Source organism: Mercurialis annua, linkage group LG2 (assembly GCF_937616625.2).
Source record: "Mercurialis annua linkage group LG2, ddMerAnnu1.2, whole genome shotgun sequence".
NCBI lineage: Eukaryota > Viridiplantae > Streptophyta > Magnoliopsida > Malpighiales > Euphorbiaceae > Mercurialis > Mercurialis annua.
The window spans coordinates 56,718,834-56,734,978 of NC_065571.1; the positions used below are offsets into that span (position 1 = coordinate 56,718,834).

The following is a 16,145-nucleotide window of genomic DNA, read 5'->3' on the forward strand; positions in this document are numbered from 1 at the left end:
TTAAAATGATTTTGAAAATTGGAATCTCCTACCAGTATTCATCTAAATAAACCTTTAAACAGTTTAAAAAATGTTATGCTCTTCGGATTGTTCCTTATAACGATATCTTCAAACCAACGTTACATTACATTCTGTCAACTGTAATATTTGAGCAAAAGAGAAAGCTATGGCTAGAAACCTATTAAAACAACTCTCTAAAATCTCCCTCATCTATACGTTTTAACTTGAAATTCATTAAACACTATTAAACTCCAAGAATTTTCGCTTCAAAAACATCTAAGATACTCTTAAACGCACACGAGACTAAAACAACATCAGCATAACTATTTAATTCAATAATATTTGATAGTTTTTCTAATCAATTTAATTGTATCAATTTTCAGACAGATTATTATACTAACTCTGTAATTACCAAATCTATTTTTCATAATTCTAAAAATTTAATTTTAATCTAAAACTTAAAAAAATAACATTAAATATAATTCTAAATATTCTGATTTTTGGTGTTTAAAGCAAAACAAAAAACAAAAACAAATTTGAAAAATGATTAGAAAAATTAAATAAAGCAAATAGGTATTATATGAGGCAAGAGATTGGAAAAATGAAATTGATTGAATAAAATAGTTAGAATAGCAGGGAAGTAATGAAATCGGAATATTATTGTAAAGATTATAATGTTTGTTTAATTGCAATTATTTATAAAAAGTTTGAATTTCTTTGATAATTGGAACCTTTTGTAGGAAAAAAAATTAAATAAACAAAAAAGGCCAAATTTTTAATGAAAATTGTGTAAATCTTTCAATTTCATCCAATTTAACTTGAAACATATGATTTAGTTTCAATTTTGTTTAACCCTCAATTAGCACATGCTTGAGCTTATGAGCTGATGTGGCGTGCCACATAATATGTAACTATGTCTATTAGTAGGTAAAAATGCATTTAAGTTTTTAATTTTTTTAAATATCTAGACCTTTAAACTGTAAATCATTTCTTCTAAATAATCGTTAGTCTTTTTTGACCGTTCCACCTCGGACACTATTTTTCAGCCGGCACACCCTTTTCCGACTGTCCCACTATCTTCCGTCCGCCTTCCCTGTTTTTCATTTTCAAAACTCGATTAAATCAACTGAACTAATTTAAAATATCAAAATTTTATACGCCAGTTTTTCTGAATTTTTTTAATTTTTTTCTGAAAAACTAAGGAGCAACTGTTCCTCCTCTTCTAAGGAGCAGCTGCTCCAAAATTGAGGAGCAACAGCTCCTAAGGCGAGGAGCTGCTGCTCCTCAGACAAGGAGCATACCTGCTCCTAGCCGGAGGAGCACATCTGCTCCTCGTTTTTGGAGCAACAACTCCTTAGATGAGGAGCAGATCTACTCCTCGGAAGAGGAGGAGCATCCTCCTAAAAAAAAAGTAATAATATTTTTTTAAAATTGTTGGGAAAAATAATTATATTTGTTTATAAATAAAATAAATGAAGAAGAGGGTGAAAATGTGTAAACAAATTCATAAATATAAAATTAGTAAATATTTTAAAAATTAAGTTGAAATGATCTAATGTTTGAGGGTGTAAATATTCTTTTAAGAGATTTAAAAATTTATTTGGACTTTATACCTTGTATTCGACAAGGGCGTATGAGTGACATTGCATCGCTAGAGCCACATAGACGTCATATATACAAAATCAATTGAAAATTTAGAGTTGAATAAAATTAAAACGAAACCACATGTTTCAGGATGAATTGAAAATTTTGAAGTTGTGTGAATTTTTTTTTTAAAAATTTGATTTTTATTTATTATTTGGCCAAGAAAAAACTACCTTTATTAGAGCATCTAATTATGTTTTGTGAAGTTTCCTTCGAGATTATTTTTTAATTATAACTCATTTATGGAAAATAAAATAAAATTACAACTAATTTACTTGAACTAATAGTTGTACGTATTAAAATAGAAACTATTATCAATAATTAATTAATTAAACCGTTGTCATGTTGTATTAGTCTGATGTGGTCGTTGTTTGGTGAAGTCATTTTTTATTTAATCTCTTTTTCTTTGTTTGGTTAAATCATTATTTAATCTATTTGTTCAGAAAAGTCTTCTTTTATGTCTTGGCTTGGTAAATAAATTCTCCCATTCATGATAGTTTTCATACCCCCACAGTCCTAAGAAAAATAGGCCATCTTTTTATTTTTAAAGTCTTATATTATAAGTAACTTTTTATATTTAGTAAACAATTTAAAAATTTAAAATTTTATATAAATAAATATGTCTAGTTATTATCAAATAAACTCTTTTTCCTGGCTTTTCCCAGTAATAAATTCTGAAAGTACCTAAACAGCAATTTTTTTTGTTGATTCTTTTTTATTTTGATTATTAATTTTAAAAACAAAAAAAAATATTCCGACCAAAATTACTTAAATGGCAGCCGAATTTTGCTTGTTTTTCATTGAAAACTTATCCCGAATACATAATTTTATTTTGGAGAGAAATTTTAGGCCAAATTAATACATGACAAATTTTTAGATAAAATAAATAAATTATAGCTTCCACCTAAGTATTTTTTTCGAAAAAAGCAAAATTTTACAAAATATAATTTAGTCACAAAAATAAAAAAAACAACATTTAAATCTCCTCATCCATTGGTAAATTCCTCCTTAAAAACTCTCCCAAATGTGATTTTTCCATATCCTCGTATTTCAAAAATACTACCTTGTTTGGTGTTTATAAGCTTGCTTTCCAATAACTTGTTTGATCGAGTGGCGGAATCTGGGGATGGTCGGCCTACCCTTCTCGTCGAAAAAAACAAAAAAAAAACAGTTTTTTTCACGTAGGGGCTGTTTTACTACAGATGATATTTGCCTATTTTTCATCTATTTTACTATCGTTTTATTTTTCTAAATAGCTGAGCGTAAGAATTTCAACCCTCCTGAATTGAAGTCTTGATTCCGCCTCTGATTTGATCCTAATAGAGTCCATAGAGGCTAATTCCTCGACACTATGGCTCATAAACATCTTCCAGTTAATGGTTTGCGCTAGGGTAGGATGTTTTAAAAAGATAATATATACGTTAAATGGCTACTTTAATTTGTCCATTAATTATTGGAAAACAAAATCACATAAAACAAGCGAGATGAAAAACTATTTTAATTCGTTTAATACATGTTCGCATGAAAATATTTCCATACTCGAATTTTTAAATTTATAGATGGGTACTTTACAGCTCGATACTTTAACTGGTTCGGTCCGAAAAGTTGAATAAGGTTTAATTAAACTAAATTAAAACATTAATCTGGATGTTAAGAAACTCAAGCGAGATTATTGTTTAAACTACTCTTACTCCTAAACTACTTACTCCTAAACTACTTACTCCTAAACTACTCTTATTCCTAAATTAACAAACCGCGGAAATTGGGGATAGAAAAGCTCAGAGGTTTGAAGTTTGTTTTTGATTGATTTGAGCTGTAGAAAATATAAACCTAAAACTAGATATTTATAGGGGACAAACCCTAAAATAGAAAACCTATTTTAATAAGATACAATCTCTTATTAGATACTAAGCTAATAAATAAGATGATGACTAGCTAATAAATAAGAAAATGACTAACTAATAAATAATAGGGCTTTTTACCTAATATACTGAAAATCGGCCCAAGTTTACTTTTATACAGTTCAAAGCCAAAATTTACATTTCATACCATCCAAAATTAAAATTGTAACCTAATTTCTTTAAATTTTTATTTTTCTACTGTTTCTTCTTTTTCTCTTGAATTTTGGCAGCTTCTTCTTCTTCTCCATGAGTCCAGCAGAGTTTCTCCACGTTCTTATTCCTTCGCTTCCGCCGTTCCGCTTCCGCCATTCCGCCTCCGCCGTTCCGTTTTTGCTGTTCCATCCCCGTCGTTGCACCTTTGTCTCGCCGCGCCATCTTTCTTTTCTCTTTTTGATTTTAGATCTGAATTTTTTTGTTCTTTATGTTTTCATTTTCAGATCTGTAATTTGTTTATCTTCTACTGTTTATTCACCATTAAACATGTATAAAGAGTATTTTTAAAGAATTTAATACTTATTTCATGATATGTAGAATAATTTTGTGATTTTATGTAATAAAATTCTGTTAACTCTGCATTTTTTTGTGTTTTGTTATATTTCTGCATTTTTTTATTCTGCAGAACGATTTGTAGATGATGATTGATTGCTGAATTACTATTATGTTACAGTGTTGTTGATTTTATGTTGACTTTGTGTTGATATTATGTTGATATCAACTATTTTTTTTTATTTTAACATTGACAAACAAGATAATATTGTCTATGAAATAAATGCCTCATGTAAGTTTGCGGAATAGATGTTTATTTGAAAAAGCAGCAGGATGGAATGTGGAGTGCACATATTTGTTTGAATGATTGATCTCTTTATGTTTTTTCTCGATAAACGTTCTGAAATTCCCTACATAAACATATGTTATTGGTATTCAGCCATTTTTATATAACTTTCATTTTCTAGAGTGTTATTTTATTAGAATGTACTAAATTCATTTCGGCATTTTTGAAATTTGGTTGGGTTTTTTGCTCCTTATATTATGTTCTACGTACAAACTTTATTATAAAATCAATGTTGAATTTTATTTATGTACAATTATTTAAGCTATATTAATCAAAATCAACGCAAAATCAACTCGATGTCAACCTAATATCAACCTAAAATTAACATGCACATATCCGTAAAATTAATTGAAGATCAACACAAAATCAACATGTGTATACTATTTGTCATTAAAATTAATCAAATATCAACTCAAAATCAACACAAAATCAATATAAAATCAACATGTGTACATTATTTATTGTTGACATTTTTGTCAGTTTTAATATCAACACAATATCAACATAATATCAACCACATTTAATAAACTGGATACTATTAATTTTGTAAATTTTTTTTAACACTAATTTTTATTTTTAATATTTATTTACCTTTATTTTTGCTAATAATTAATCAAAATTTATTATTTATCATATATTTTATTTTTTATATATATCAATATAAAATCAACATTAAATTAATCAAAGATTAATAAATTATTTTTCCAATCTAAAATACCAACACAAAATCAACATAATATCAACATAAATTCAAATTTGTAATATTATAATAATTCAAAATCATTATTTATATTTTTTACCTATACCAAAATCAACACCATGTCAACACTATATCAACATAAGATCAACATTGTAACGTTACAATAATTTAACATCATTATTGTCTTCTTCACCCATGCTAAAATCAACAAAATATCAACCGAAAATCAACACCATATCAACATTGTAACATTACAATAATGCAACATCATTATATGTCTTCTTCCCCGATGCTACCATATCATTATCTAGTCTCAATTTAATTTAATTTAATTTTTTTAGTTTATTTCACAGACAATGTTATCTTAGTTGTCAATGTAAAAATAAAAAAAAAATCAGTTGATATCAACATAAAGTCAACATAAAATCAACAACACTGTAACATTACAATAATTCAGCAATCAATCATCATCAACAAATCGTTCTGCAGAATAAAAAAAACGCAGAAACACAAGAAAAATGCAGAAATAACAGAATTTTATTCCATAAAATCACAAAATTATTCTACATTACATGAAATGAGTATTAGATTCTTTAAAGATAATCTTTATACATGTTTAATGGTGAAAACAACAATAAAAATAAACAAATTATAAATCTGAAAATGAAAAAAAAAAAAGAATTAAAAACTTCAGATCTGAAATCAAAATGATAAAAGAAAGATGGTGGAACGGCGGAGGCGAAACGACGGAGGCAAAACGGCAAAAATGGAACGGCGGAGGCGGATTGGTGCGAAGAACAAATCTGAAATTTGTGTGGAAGGTGAATTGAAAGAGAAAGGAGAGAGAAATTTGAGGAGAGAGAGAATAATTGTAATTATGAAGATTTGTGTTATTAGGGTTCTATTTATATGGATGGTATAAAAGTAATAATTTCTCCATTACATGTTAGTTTTAAAATGTCAAATATGTGTTGGTATAAAAGTAAATCAAACATGAATGTTGGTTATTTGAATAAGAAGCCCTAAATAATAACTAAAACGATAAATAAGTGGCTTTTGGGTCAAAAAGCCGAATTAGCCCATATGAGCTCTTTTTGGACCAACGTAAATAATACAAATTTATTGAAAAACAAAATCACACAAACTAGCGGAATAAAAAACCAAGCCATTTAATAGAAACACAAAAGCAATCAACAACGCCTTTTAGGGATACAGAGATGACCCGTCATGTGCCAACTTTCACCTCCACCGGAATTCATGTAAGGGCATGCTGGCGAGTAGAAACCCTTGAAGAACATGTTCCACTGTGCATTAGGATCCTCCGTTGAAAACCCGGTCCAAGTCGGAGTAGAATTCTCGTATCTACTATGCGTGACGCGAACAAACTTTTTCAAATCCTTATTCTTATTCAGATTATCTGAGTCAATATCGACATTGAAGATGTCTCCGTAAGGCCTCACAGAGTGGTCAATAATAGGTAAGGAAACTGGATCAACAGACACAGCAGCAAAATCCGCAGATACAACAATGCTCTTCATGTCGGGACTGAAAAATGGATGGTTCACATGCCCCGCAAAGTCATCCCCGCTCCTTATAACTCTGACCACTGTCGAATCTCCCGCATTCACAATGTACACAGCAAAATACCCTGGATCGAGACCATTGTCAAGCAGTGGTGCATTTTTAGGTTTATCACGGGTCGATGAGAACACTATCCAATCTCCCTTTGGAGCCCATTGGCAATGTGTGTCGGTCCATGGACCGTTTGTTAGCCTTGTAATCTCGCCGCTTTCCCCTTTTTCTGCATCCATTATGTATAGATTCTTGTGTTTTTCATCTCCTCCATCCCTTGTTGATCGGAAAACCAATTTTGTCCCTTTTACAAATTTCAACACATTTTACAAATATTATCATATAATTAATGTAGATCTAATGGTCCAAAAACATTTAATTTTAGATTAATATAAAAGATAAATTATAATTTTAGCTAAATTTTATTAATTGTTCAATTTGACATGCATCTTTATTTTATTTAATTAAAAAATAAAAAGAGAATGGAAATGAAAATCACCGGTGTCTATTTAGTAGAGCCACGACTAAAAATTAGATTACCTCTTTAATGAGGACTAGAAAAATTATTAGGTTGTTTTTTTTCTAATATATCATGTTGCATGTAAATTAAACAATTTTGAAAACTATTTTCCACTATTAACTTTTCAAAATAATTTCTTTGATTATATTAAAAAAAAATTCATATATTTAGTAAACTTATAATAAAAGGGTTGAAATAATTTAATATTTTCAAAGAAATATAAATAATCATGAGTCTAGTAATTACCAGCTTCATTGGTGGATGGGAAGGCATTATTGAAGGAGCCTATTGTGAGTAGTCGACGTTGTCGTGCACCTTTAGATACTTCCGGGATGGCGCAAATTTGTAGTTCTTCTTTAGCCATGAACGAAGGTCCCATGCACACATACAACATATCTTTGTCTGGATTTGAGTTCCAAACAGGTGCAAAGATGTTGTTTGAAGTTTTTGTCTGCACAACCAACCATGCATGACTCAAATTTCATAAGGTGAAATATAAAACATTCATAGAATCTTATGATTGGATGAATTATACTTTGTAGACAATGCGCAAGCCTTGTTTGTCGGCGACCCAGACAGCTTTAAACTCATTGTCAACGAACGCAAGCTTGGAGCCGTCTTTAGAAAATGTGGGGAATACACCAGACACCCTAAATAGTCCAACATCTTTATGCGGAGAGTTGAGCTTATGGAAATTCCTATTGATCTGCTCTCCACTCTGCAAAACTAACAATTTTTAGCTTCACGTACATATTACATTAGCTATTAGAAACCTATTGCAGCGGTCACAAATATAGATGATCTAAAATTATTGCAATATAATTAAGGTATCGGTTTTTGTACATTCAGCTGCGGTTTGATATTGCTACGGATAATGATTTGTGTACCTGGAGAAGTTCGCTTTTGCTACGGTGAAAGCCAATGCGGTTTCCTCCATCCACCACGAAGGGGTTGAAATGGTCAGCCTCTGGTCTAGTATTCTGAGTTATTTTTACAGATTGGTCTCGAACATTTGAATCAAAAATCTCAATATGTCGATAATGTGCTTCTTGACGAACCTTGGTGTAGTCTGATGCTTGGCGTTTAGTTACCACAGCCACTTTGGTGTCGTTAATGGCCGCCGGAGTTACCGAATCAAATCCATCCGGTGTCACTTGGGCGATTTGACCGGTGCTAATGTTGGCTCGGAACACAGCCCAGAAATCATTTCTTGGGTCTCCACCTTTTACTATTTTCCGGTGGAAAAATATGATGTTGTCGCTTCCCCATGTTGGCCACCCACCATTTTCGATCACTCTGTTGCGATCCAAAGGATTATTTTCTACGTTCATCACATAAATATCAGTCTTCAGATCTTCAATCTCCCCATTCCAACCTTTTCCCTGAAATGAAGCCACTGCTACCTTTTCCCCAGATGGAGACACAGAAGGGCTTAGATCACTTACTCCTGTCGAACCATGTCAGGATAAGTTGATTTTGATATTACACCATCTGACTAAAATGGTATATACGGTTTCGAGCAAACACAAGCATAATACAAATGTGATGAGATTTTTTTTATCTTTTTCTATTTTTTTTTAGTTTCCTAATAAGCCTAATACCTTAAAAAAATCCGACCTTTTAGCCACTTTTCGATCCTACTCTGACGTTAAAAACTTATCAATTTTACTCTATTTCGCATTTTATCGTTTCAATTGTATCCTGAAATATTAAATTGACGTCCTTTTCATTTGGAAAAAATTTAAAAACTTTCTCCATATATAGCATATATTAATTGTACACGCTTACAATTTATTTAGATTTAGTTAAATTAATTAAGAATTTAAATTAGTTTTAATTTGATTATGATTTTTAGTAAATTATTTTTTAAATAAAAAACTTATTTGTACTTTTTTAAATGAAAATGCATTTAATTTTATCTTTAAACATGGTGAATTGTATAATTTCATCATTTAAGTAAAAAAAATTGACAAAAATTAAAAAATTGGGGTGCAATTGAAACGATAAAATGCAAAATAGAATAAAATTGATAAATTTTCAACGTCAGAATAAGATCGAAAAAGGATTATAAGTTTCTGCTTTTTTAAGGCATTAGGCCTTTATAATTATACAAATAATACATTACTCCATTCCATATACGTTTCGAAGATATACAAAAAGATTTAAAAGAGGAGTAATTCATATGCGTATAAAATAGTATAAAATCTTCAAGGTCAATTATTTTTGAGGTTAACAAACTATATAAGTTTTTCTATAAAATGATTATCTAACTATAAAAAATTATAAAATAGTTATCAAACTATAATCTTTTATAAAAATGGTTACCAAAGTATAAAGAGTTATAAAATAGTTATCGAACTATTATTTTTTATAAAAGGATTTTCCGTCGCTAAAATTGGCAGGAGCACTTCCACCAATTAAATAATGATTTAAAAATCCATCGGCAAAAAACAAAAGCAACGAAAATTGAATATGCCGCTAAATTTTTGTTTTTTAATTGTAAAGGACAAGGAAAAAATGCATAGTAAGAAATTCTTTTTTAAAAAATTAATAGTTCGGTAATTATTTTGTAATTTTTTATTGTTCGGTAACCGTTTTGTAAAACAATATGTTTGGTAACTATTTTGTAACTTATTAAATTAATTCGGTAGCCGTTTTACAAAAAAGTTACAGTTCGGTAACCTGAAAAATATTTAACCCATACTTATAATAACTTTCTCCCTTATTTATTACATCTGTATATTTTTAAAAATAGTGAGTAATAAAGTAAAATAGAAAAAATGTACTATAAATGCATTGGATGTTGAAAATGTCAATTTAATTGGAGTAAATTGTTTTACCCAAAAGACATCAATTAATATAAAATGGAGGAAGTAATAATTAGTTTTGTTATTATTGTATCAGATAAATTGAATAGTCTAACTTGTTTGTATTGTTATCAAAATTGATACTTATTCTATATTGAAATATCAAAAATGATATTCACCCTTTACATATTCATTAAGGCATTATTTTGGAATAATGGATTTTGAAAGAGTAAAATTTATGAATTTTATCAAAATTTATCGTTTGGTTTGAAAAATGTTATGAGAAGCTATAGATTATAATTCTTTTCATTTTTTAAAATATCTCATTTAAAATCTCAACTTTCAGACGGGAAAGTTGAAATTCATCGTTTAATGAATGACGGACAACGTCAAAATTTAATTATTTTAAAAATATCTCTATAATTTCATGAATTTCAATATACAATTCAAATAAGAGGAATTTATAAATATATTAGTTTCATGTCTTATGAACTCTCTATCCAAAGGGAAAAATTCGGTTTGGTTCGGTTCGGTTCGGTGAAAAACCGAATTTTTTTACTTTCTCTATTTTTTAATTTTTTTATCATAAAATAAATTTTAATATTAAATAATAAGTGTCTAATAAATATTTTTATATATTTATTAACATAATTATATGTTGTATGAAATTTATTAACTTACATATCAACTATAATTAAAATATTAAAACCAAAAAATATAAATTTACATATATTTAAATAATTTTTTTATTTTTTATTTAATTTGTTCGGTTTTTCGGTTTTTTCGGTTTTTAAAATGCTCAAACCGAACCGAAAACCGAACACCAAACGTTCACCTAATTACAAACCGAACCAAACCATATTCACCAAAAAACCGAACCGTAATTATAATTTCGGTTCGGTTCGGTGAAACGGCTCGGTTTGGTTCGGTTTTTGCACAGTTCTAAAGGTACGTGTGACATGGATATAAACTTTAGCTATTATAGTTTGTTTTTGGACCGATATCTCAATTGCCTAAGAACAATTACATTATTTATGTTAGTTGTGTGATAATGAGTTATGACTCTGGTGAGAATATATGGTTTGTATCAAAACTTTATTTTGATTTATTAAGTATATTCTGTTTTACTTCAATCGTTTTAATCTTCAATTTTATGCTTTAACTTAGTTTGTTTCTATTGATTTTGATTTTTTTATGTCATAGGGCATTTATATTTATAATAGCCACCATGAATGTTGTTTGACCCACGTAGATCTTTCTTATTAGGGTTTGCAACCATTAATGTATCACTTTTTCATCTAATTTATGTCAGTTACAACATGATAATAAATCTATATATGTTAAAACATAAAATTTAAGGACAACTAATTTAATTTAGTATTTTTTAAGGATTGTAAAATTTTATATTTAATAATCTAATTGATATTAATTAGTCATACAAATATTTTGTATGTGCTACAAGTATATTTAATAATTCAATTCATATTAATATCATATTATTCAATATTTTTAATATATAACGGGTCATATAAATATCGCTTACGTGCGTAGCACGTGGCGAAAAACTAGTACTATATATAAAAGCACGGATGGGGGGGGGGGGGGGACAGGCAAAATTACGAGATTAGTCTTCATTAAGGGTATAATTTATATTTATATCTAAATAATATAAAGAGACTAATTCTATTTAAATAACTTTCTCATAGATGCCGGCTAAATTAGTTATGTCACACTTATTCATTTAAACTAAACTACTACCACTTAGAATACTTAACAAAATAAACTACCTTGTAATTAGACCTATATATGTTTCAAATTAGACAGGAAACTAATTATTGCTGTTTAATAACGTTTCTTTGCTTGATAATGTTTGCTTTGTTCGAGTCCCTCTGTTTTTTTATCTTCACTATGTGGATCTCCATTAGCACTGAGCATGCATAATGTTAAACATAAAGTAAAGGTTAGTAGTCACGAGCTATACATAATTTTAATGTGTAAAAATATATGAAAAAATAATATTATATTATTCTATTTGTTTAATTTAGTCTTTTTTGTTAGATTAATTAAAGTTCAATATATTTATATATTACGTGGATGGTATTATTTTAACTTATATAAAACATTATATAAAAATACAAATATAATTAATAGTAATAAATTAAAATTATATATAGCGGGTCATATTAAATCACGAGCGTGATATAGTTTCTATTTAAAATAAACTATTATATTAAAATAATTGTTTAGAGTACCAATTAAAATAAACTACTTAAAATATTTAATAATTAGTATTTTAATTATTTTTAATTATATAAAATTTTAAATAAGATAAACTACTTTAATTACTATTAATACAATTTTAAATATCATTTTATAATTTGACGAGTCACACTACAAGCCACGTGTGAAACACGTAAAGCGACACTAGTCTATTTTAAAATGCAAAAAATAGCGAAAAGGTGCCTATCAATTAATGATGCCTAGTTTTTCAGAATCTATTTTATATTAATATTTAATTTTGTTTTTATTATATAATTTAAAAAAATATTAGGTTTCTTCATTTTTTTGTCCTTAGTGTACTAGAAAGGACAAAAACAAGCGGGTCTATATTTGTTTATCAAAAAAAGAAAAGAAAAACAAAGCAAATGGTGATCGCCTGTGAAAATAAAACTGATAAATTTTATTAATGTTAAATTTATATTTGGATTTACTAAAATCCGTTTGATTAATTTTTAAATATTCAGTCGCTAAAACATGAGATTGAAGAATAAAAAATACTAACAAAGAAGAATGAGAGAACCTGATGGAGTAAGGCGTTGAGTGATTCCAGTCCTGAGATTGGTTTTGTAAACGGCCGTCCAAGGCTGACGACGTTCCTCCGGACGTTCCATGGTACTGACATAGACGAGAAAATGATCAACACCGTCCTCATACCCACCGGCAACGCAGCCACCGTCTTCCATGCGAATACCATTGAACGTGTCATACACATCAGCTAAACTGAACACTTTAACTACAGGTACGTCGTCACCGAAGCGGAGTCCGATATGAAGCGTCTCGAGGCCGTTGTCTCGTTCGGAGACGAAAACAAACCCCGAGAGACGGCCGGTTTTAACGTCATCCTCGTTGGCTTCTGATCTTAGTTTGGGACGCTTGATAATTGTCATGAGAGCTTCTGTTGGAATGACTTGGCAGTTGTAATTGTAGGAGATGCCGTCAGTCATGTGAAGCTCGTCTCGGCTTGATGTTGCCGGCACCGGACAAGTGAATATGTCCAGCGGCACCGGTGGTCTGTATGTTGAGAAAAAGGCTATGCTACCTCTCTCTTCTGTCATTTTTTATTCTTCACTGTGGCAAGATTTGAGAGTAAAAGATTGAAGATACCTATAAATCCTTTCGCTTGGTACTCAGCTCTCTAAAAACCTTTCGACTATAAATAGGCCAAGACTAAGAAATTCTTACGGTGAACTGGTTCATGGTTAATTTCTGGATTCATATTTAGATTTATTGAATATTCAAGTCTTATAAGTGTTTTGTGTGTGTAAGAGTACATTAGTTGACCATATAAATCCTTTCCAAAGAATTTTATTTTTTGAACATTAACAAGTTTCGCAACGATGTTTTTTTGGAAATTTTTTAGGTGAACCCGGTTTATAACATAGGATTATGAATCATTTCTAAACAATTTCCGCATGATATGATTATAATAAATAATCCGATCATCTCATGACACATCATTCTAATTAATAAGCATTTAAATTTAATAAATGATTTTATCAAAAAATAATAATAATAAATGATGTGTTATGAAACGATTGGATTATTTATTATAATTATGCTACGTGACACATCGTTTATGGATGGTCCATAATCCTACATAATGGACTAAATTCACCTACGAATTTTTGTTTTTTGTCAACAATATCCCTTGTTTTAAGCCATGAATCATTATAGAAATGTTCTATTAATAATATTAATTTTATTACCATTTTCCGATATGATTTCATATATTATTCCTTCCTCTTCCTCATTTGAACTACAATGTTTTTTCAACAAAAAAAAAGAACCAGCATACAGAAGCTTTTTTTTTTACTCTCTTAAATCTCTTGGAGAATATAACCTGTGAATTACATATTTAAAGGGTGTTATTAGATGGATCCTTACACAGTGAAGTGTAATTCGTATTGTGACTGTTTTATCCTGCGGACGACATGATTGCTAGATTGTCATGTACGTCTGTGCAGAGCTCCAAAATGTCTTAAAGTAGTCAATGCCTTAGCTGGCGAATTCGATCGGTAATCTGTTCCAATTTACATATACATCTTTAACAATTAACAAATATTTTATTTGTTTTGTTCATACAATACCACTAATTTTAAAATAAGTTTATTCTGCCATGAATACCAAATGGATTTTCTAGATCTCGACCAGCCACAATTGCTTATGAGATTAATATCGGAGGTACGGCTCTTGCCAATCAATTATAATTTTACATCCTTCGTGGAAGGATTCATAAATTAATCTTGTTGTTTTTATCATTATTTTAATTGTTGTTTTGTGTCCTTCGTGCAAGGATTTTCTATACGTTTTTAGTCTAAAAAATAAAAGTTTTTAAGAATCAGAATTGTAAGGAGGCAGAAAAACATAACCATAAATTTGAACTTCTTATTGTATCAAACTAGAATTCTACTCGAAAGTTCAATTAGATTCTGAAGTCAAATGATAAAGTCTTCGAGAATCAGAATTGTAATTTAACTCGTACAAAAACGTTATCAAGCAGAAAGCGCATTTTAGAAATAATATTAGATTGCTTGTGTGCTACAACACTAAACCCTCTCATAATTAATACTCTATAAATTAATAATTCTAATAATTAATAAAATTTTAGGAACCAATTTGAATATTACATCTTATAAAGTATTCAATAAATTAATAATTCTAATAATTAATAAATTTTTCGTCCACCATATATATTAATTATCAGAAGGTCGACTGTAAATTATGTCATACGGTACGCAAATGTCCAAACAGGATTACCTCTGGTCCATAGACTAACCTGACTAAAACGCCACAGCTATATCAGAGAATTTGTTAGCTTTCTATTATATACTTGGAAATTTAATTATATTAGGGAAATTATGTAATTATATTTTTATTTTATAAAGTATGCGAATAAAGCTATACGTATTAATATTATTGTTTAGAAATATCTTTTTATGTTAGGGTATTAAAAATGATCAAAAATACTATTCTTGAAATTTTTATTTTATAACTATCGATATTAATAAAATATTTTTTAATGTGGATAAAATTATTAAAGTATTTAAATAATCAAAGCGTTGTAATGTTGTATTATACTGTTATGGTCGTTGTTTGCTTGAAGTCTTTTTCTATTAAAGTGTGCTCTGATTTTTTTATTAAACCTAATTTACTTGAACTAATCGTTGTGAATTAAACTAGAAATTATTATCAATATTTAATTAATCTAACCGTTGTTTTGTTGTATTGTTCTGCTGTGGTCGTTGGTTTGGTGAAGTCTTTTTTCAATTAACCTCTCTGTTTGAATTTTATTGTAAAGTTTTTGTTTGATTGAGTCATTATTTAATCTATTTGTTCCCCAAAAGTCTTTTTTTGGGTTATGTCTTGGTTTTGAGAAGGTATTTTCTCATTCATGATAGATTTCATATTAGATTGTAAGTCGGTCTTCTAAAGGGTTAGATCGGAATTAAAATATAAATAAATATAAATTTGTATTTCGAAGAATTATTTAAATGAAAAAAATCAAGAGTTCAGAATCTAGAAAAATTATTTATTATTATTATTTAGAAATCTACAGATATTATTTATTATTATTATTATTTGAAGATGACGTAGTGTTTTTTCAAGGACGATCACCGGTACTTATTAAGAGAATATATATATATATATATATATATATATATATATATATATATATATATATATATATATATATATATATATATATATATATATATATATATATATATATATAAAAATTAATAATTTCTTAGAAAATATACATATAATATTTCTAAAGTATTATATTTTTATCTTATTAATTAATTACTTTAATATTATAATTAGACCTAATTACTTAAAAATCACTCACGTTAAACTTTTTTTCGGCTTATACACACGTTGAAAAAAA

General features: G+C 28.6%; 1 protein-coding gene across 1 annotated transcript; it reads right to left on the reverse strand.

Moving 5' to 3' along the window:
- Nucleotides 1-6,111: 6,111 nt before the first annotated feature.
- Nucleotides 6,112-13,427, reverse strand: LOC126667462 (uncharacterized). The gene is made up of 5 exons (XM_050360438.2): nucleotides 12,777-13,427; nucleotides 8,057-8,616; nucleotides 7,705-7,887; nucleotides 7,416-7,620; nucleotides 6,112-6,953 (listed from the first exon to the last, which is right to left on the reverse strand). Exons 1-5 carry the CDS (start codon nucleotides 13,309-13,311, stop codon nucleotides 6,268-6,270), a joined length of 2,169 nt encoding a protein of 722 aa, XP_050216395.1. The 5' UTR covers nucleotides 13,312-13,427; the 3' UTR covers nucleotides 6,112-6,267.
- Between the last annotated feature and the right edge of the window lie 2,718 nt (nucleotides 13,428-16,145).

Bases quoted from the DNA above. Each gene is read 5' to 3' on its own strand.
- LOC126667462 (XM_050360438.2), bottom strand. From the start codon at position 13,311: ATGACAGAAGAGAGAGGTAGCATAGCCTTTTTCTCAACATACAGACCA. The intron at 7,888-8,056 runs GTACACAAATCA...TTAGTTTTGCAG, and splicing joins GCAAAAGCGAACTTCTCCAG to AGTGGAGAGCAGATCAATAG. The intron at 7,621-7,704 runs GTATAATTCATC...TTGGTTGTGCAG, and splicing joins GCTTGCGCATTGTCTACAAA to ACAAAAACTTCAAACAACAT.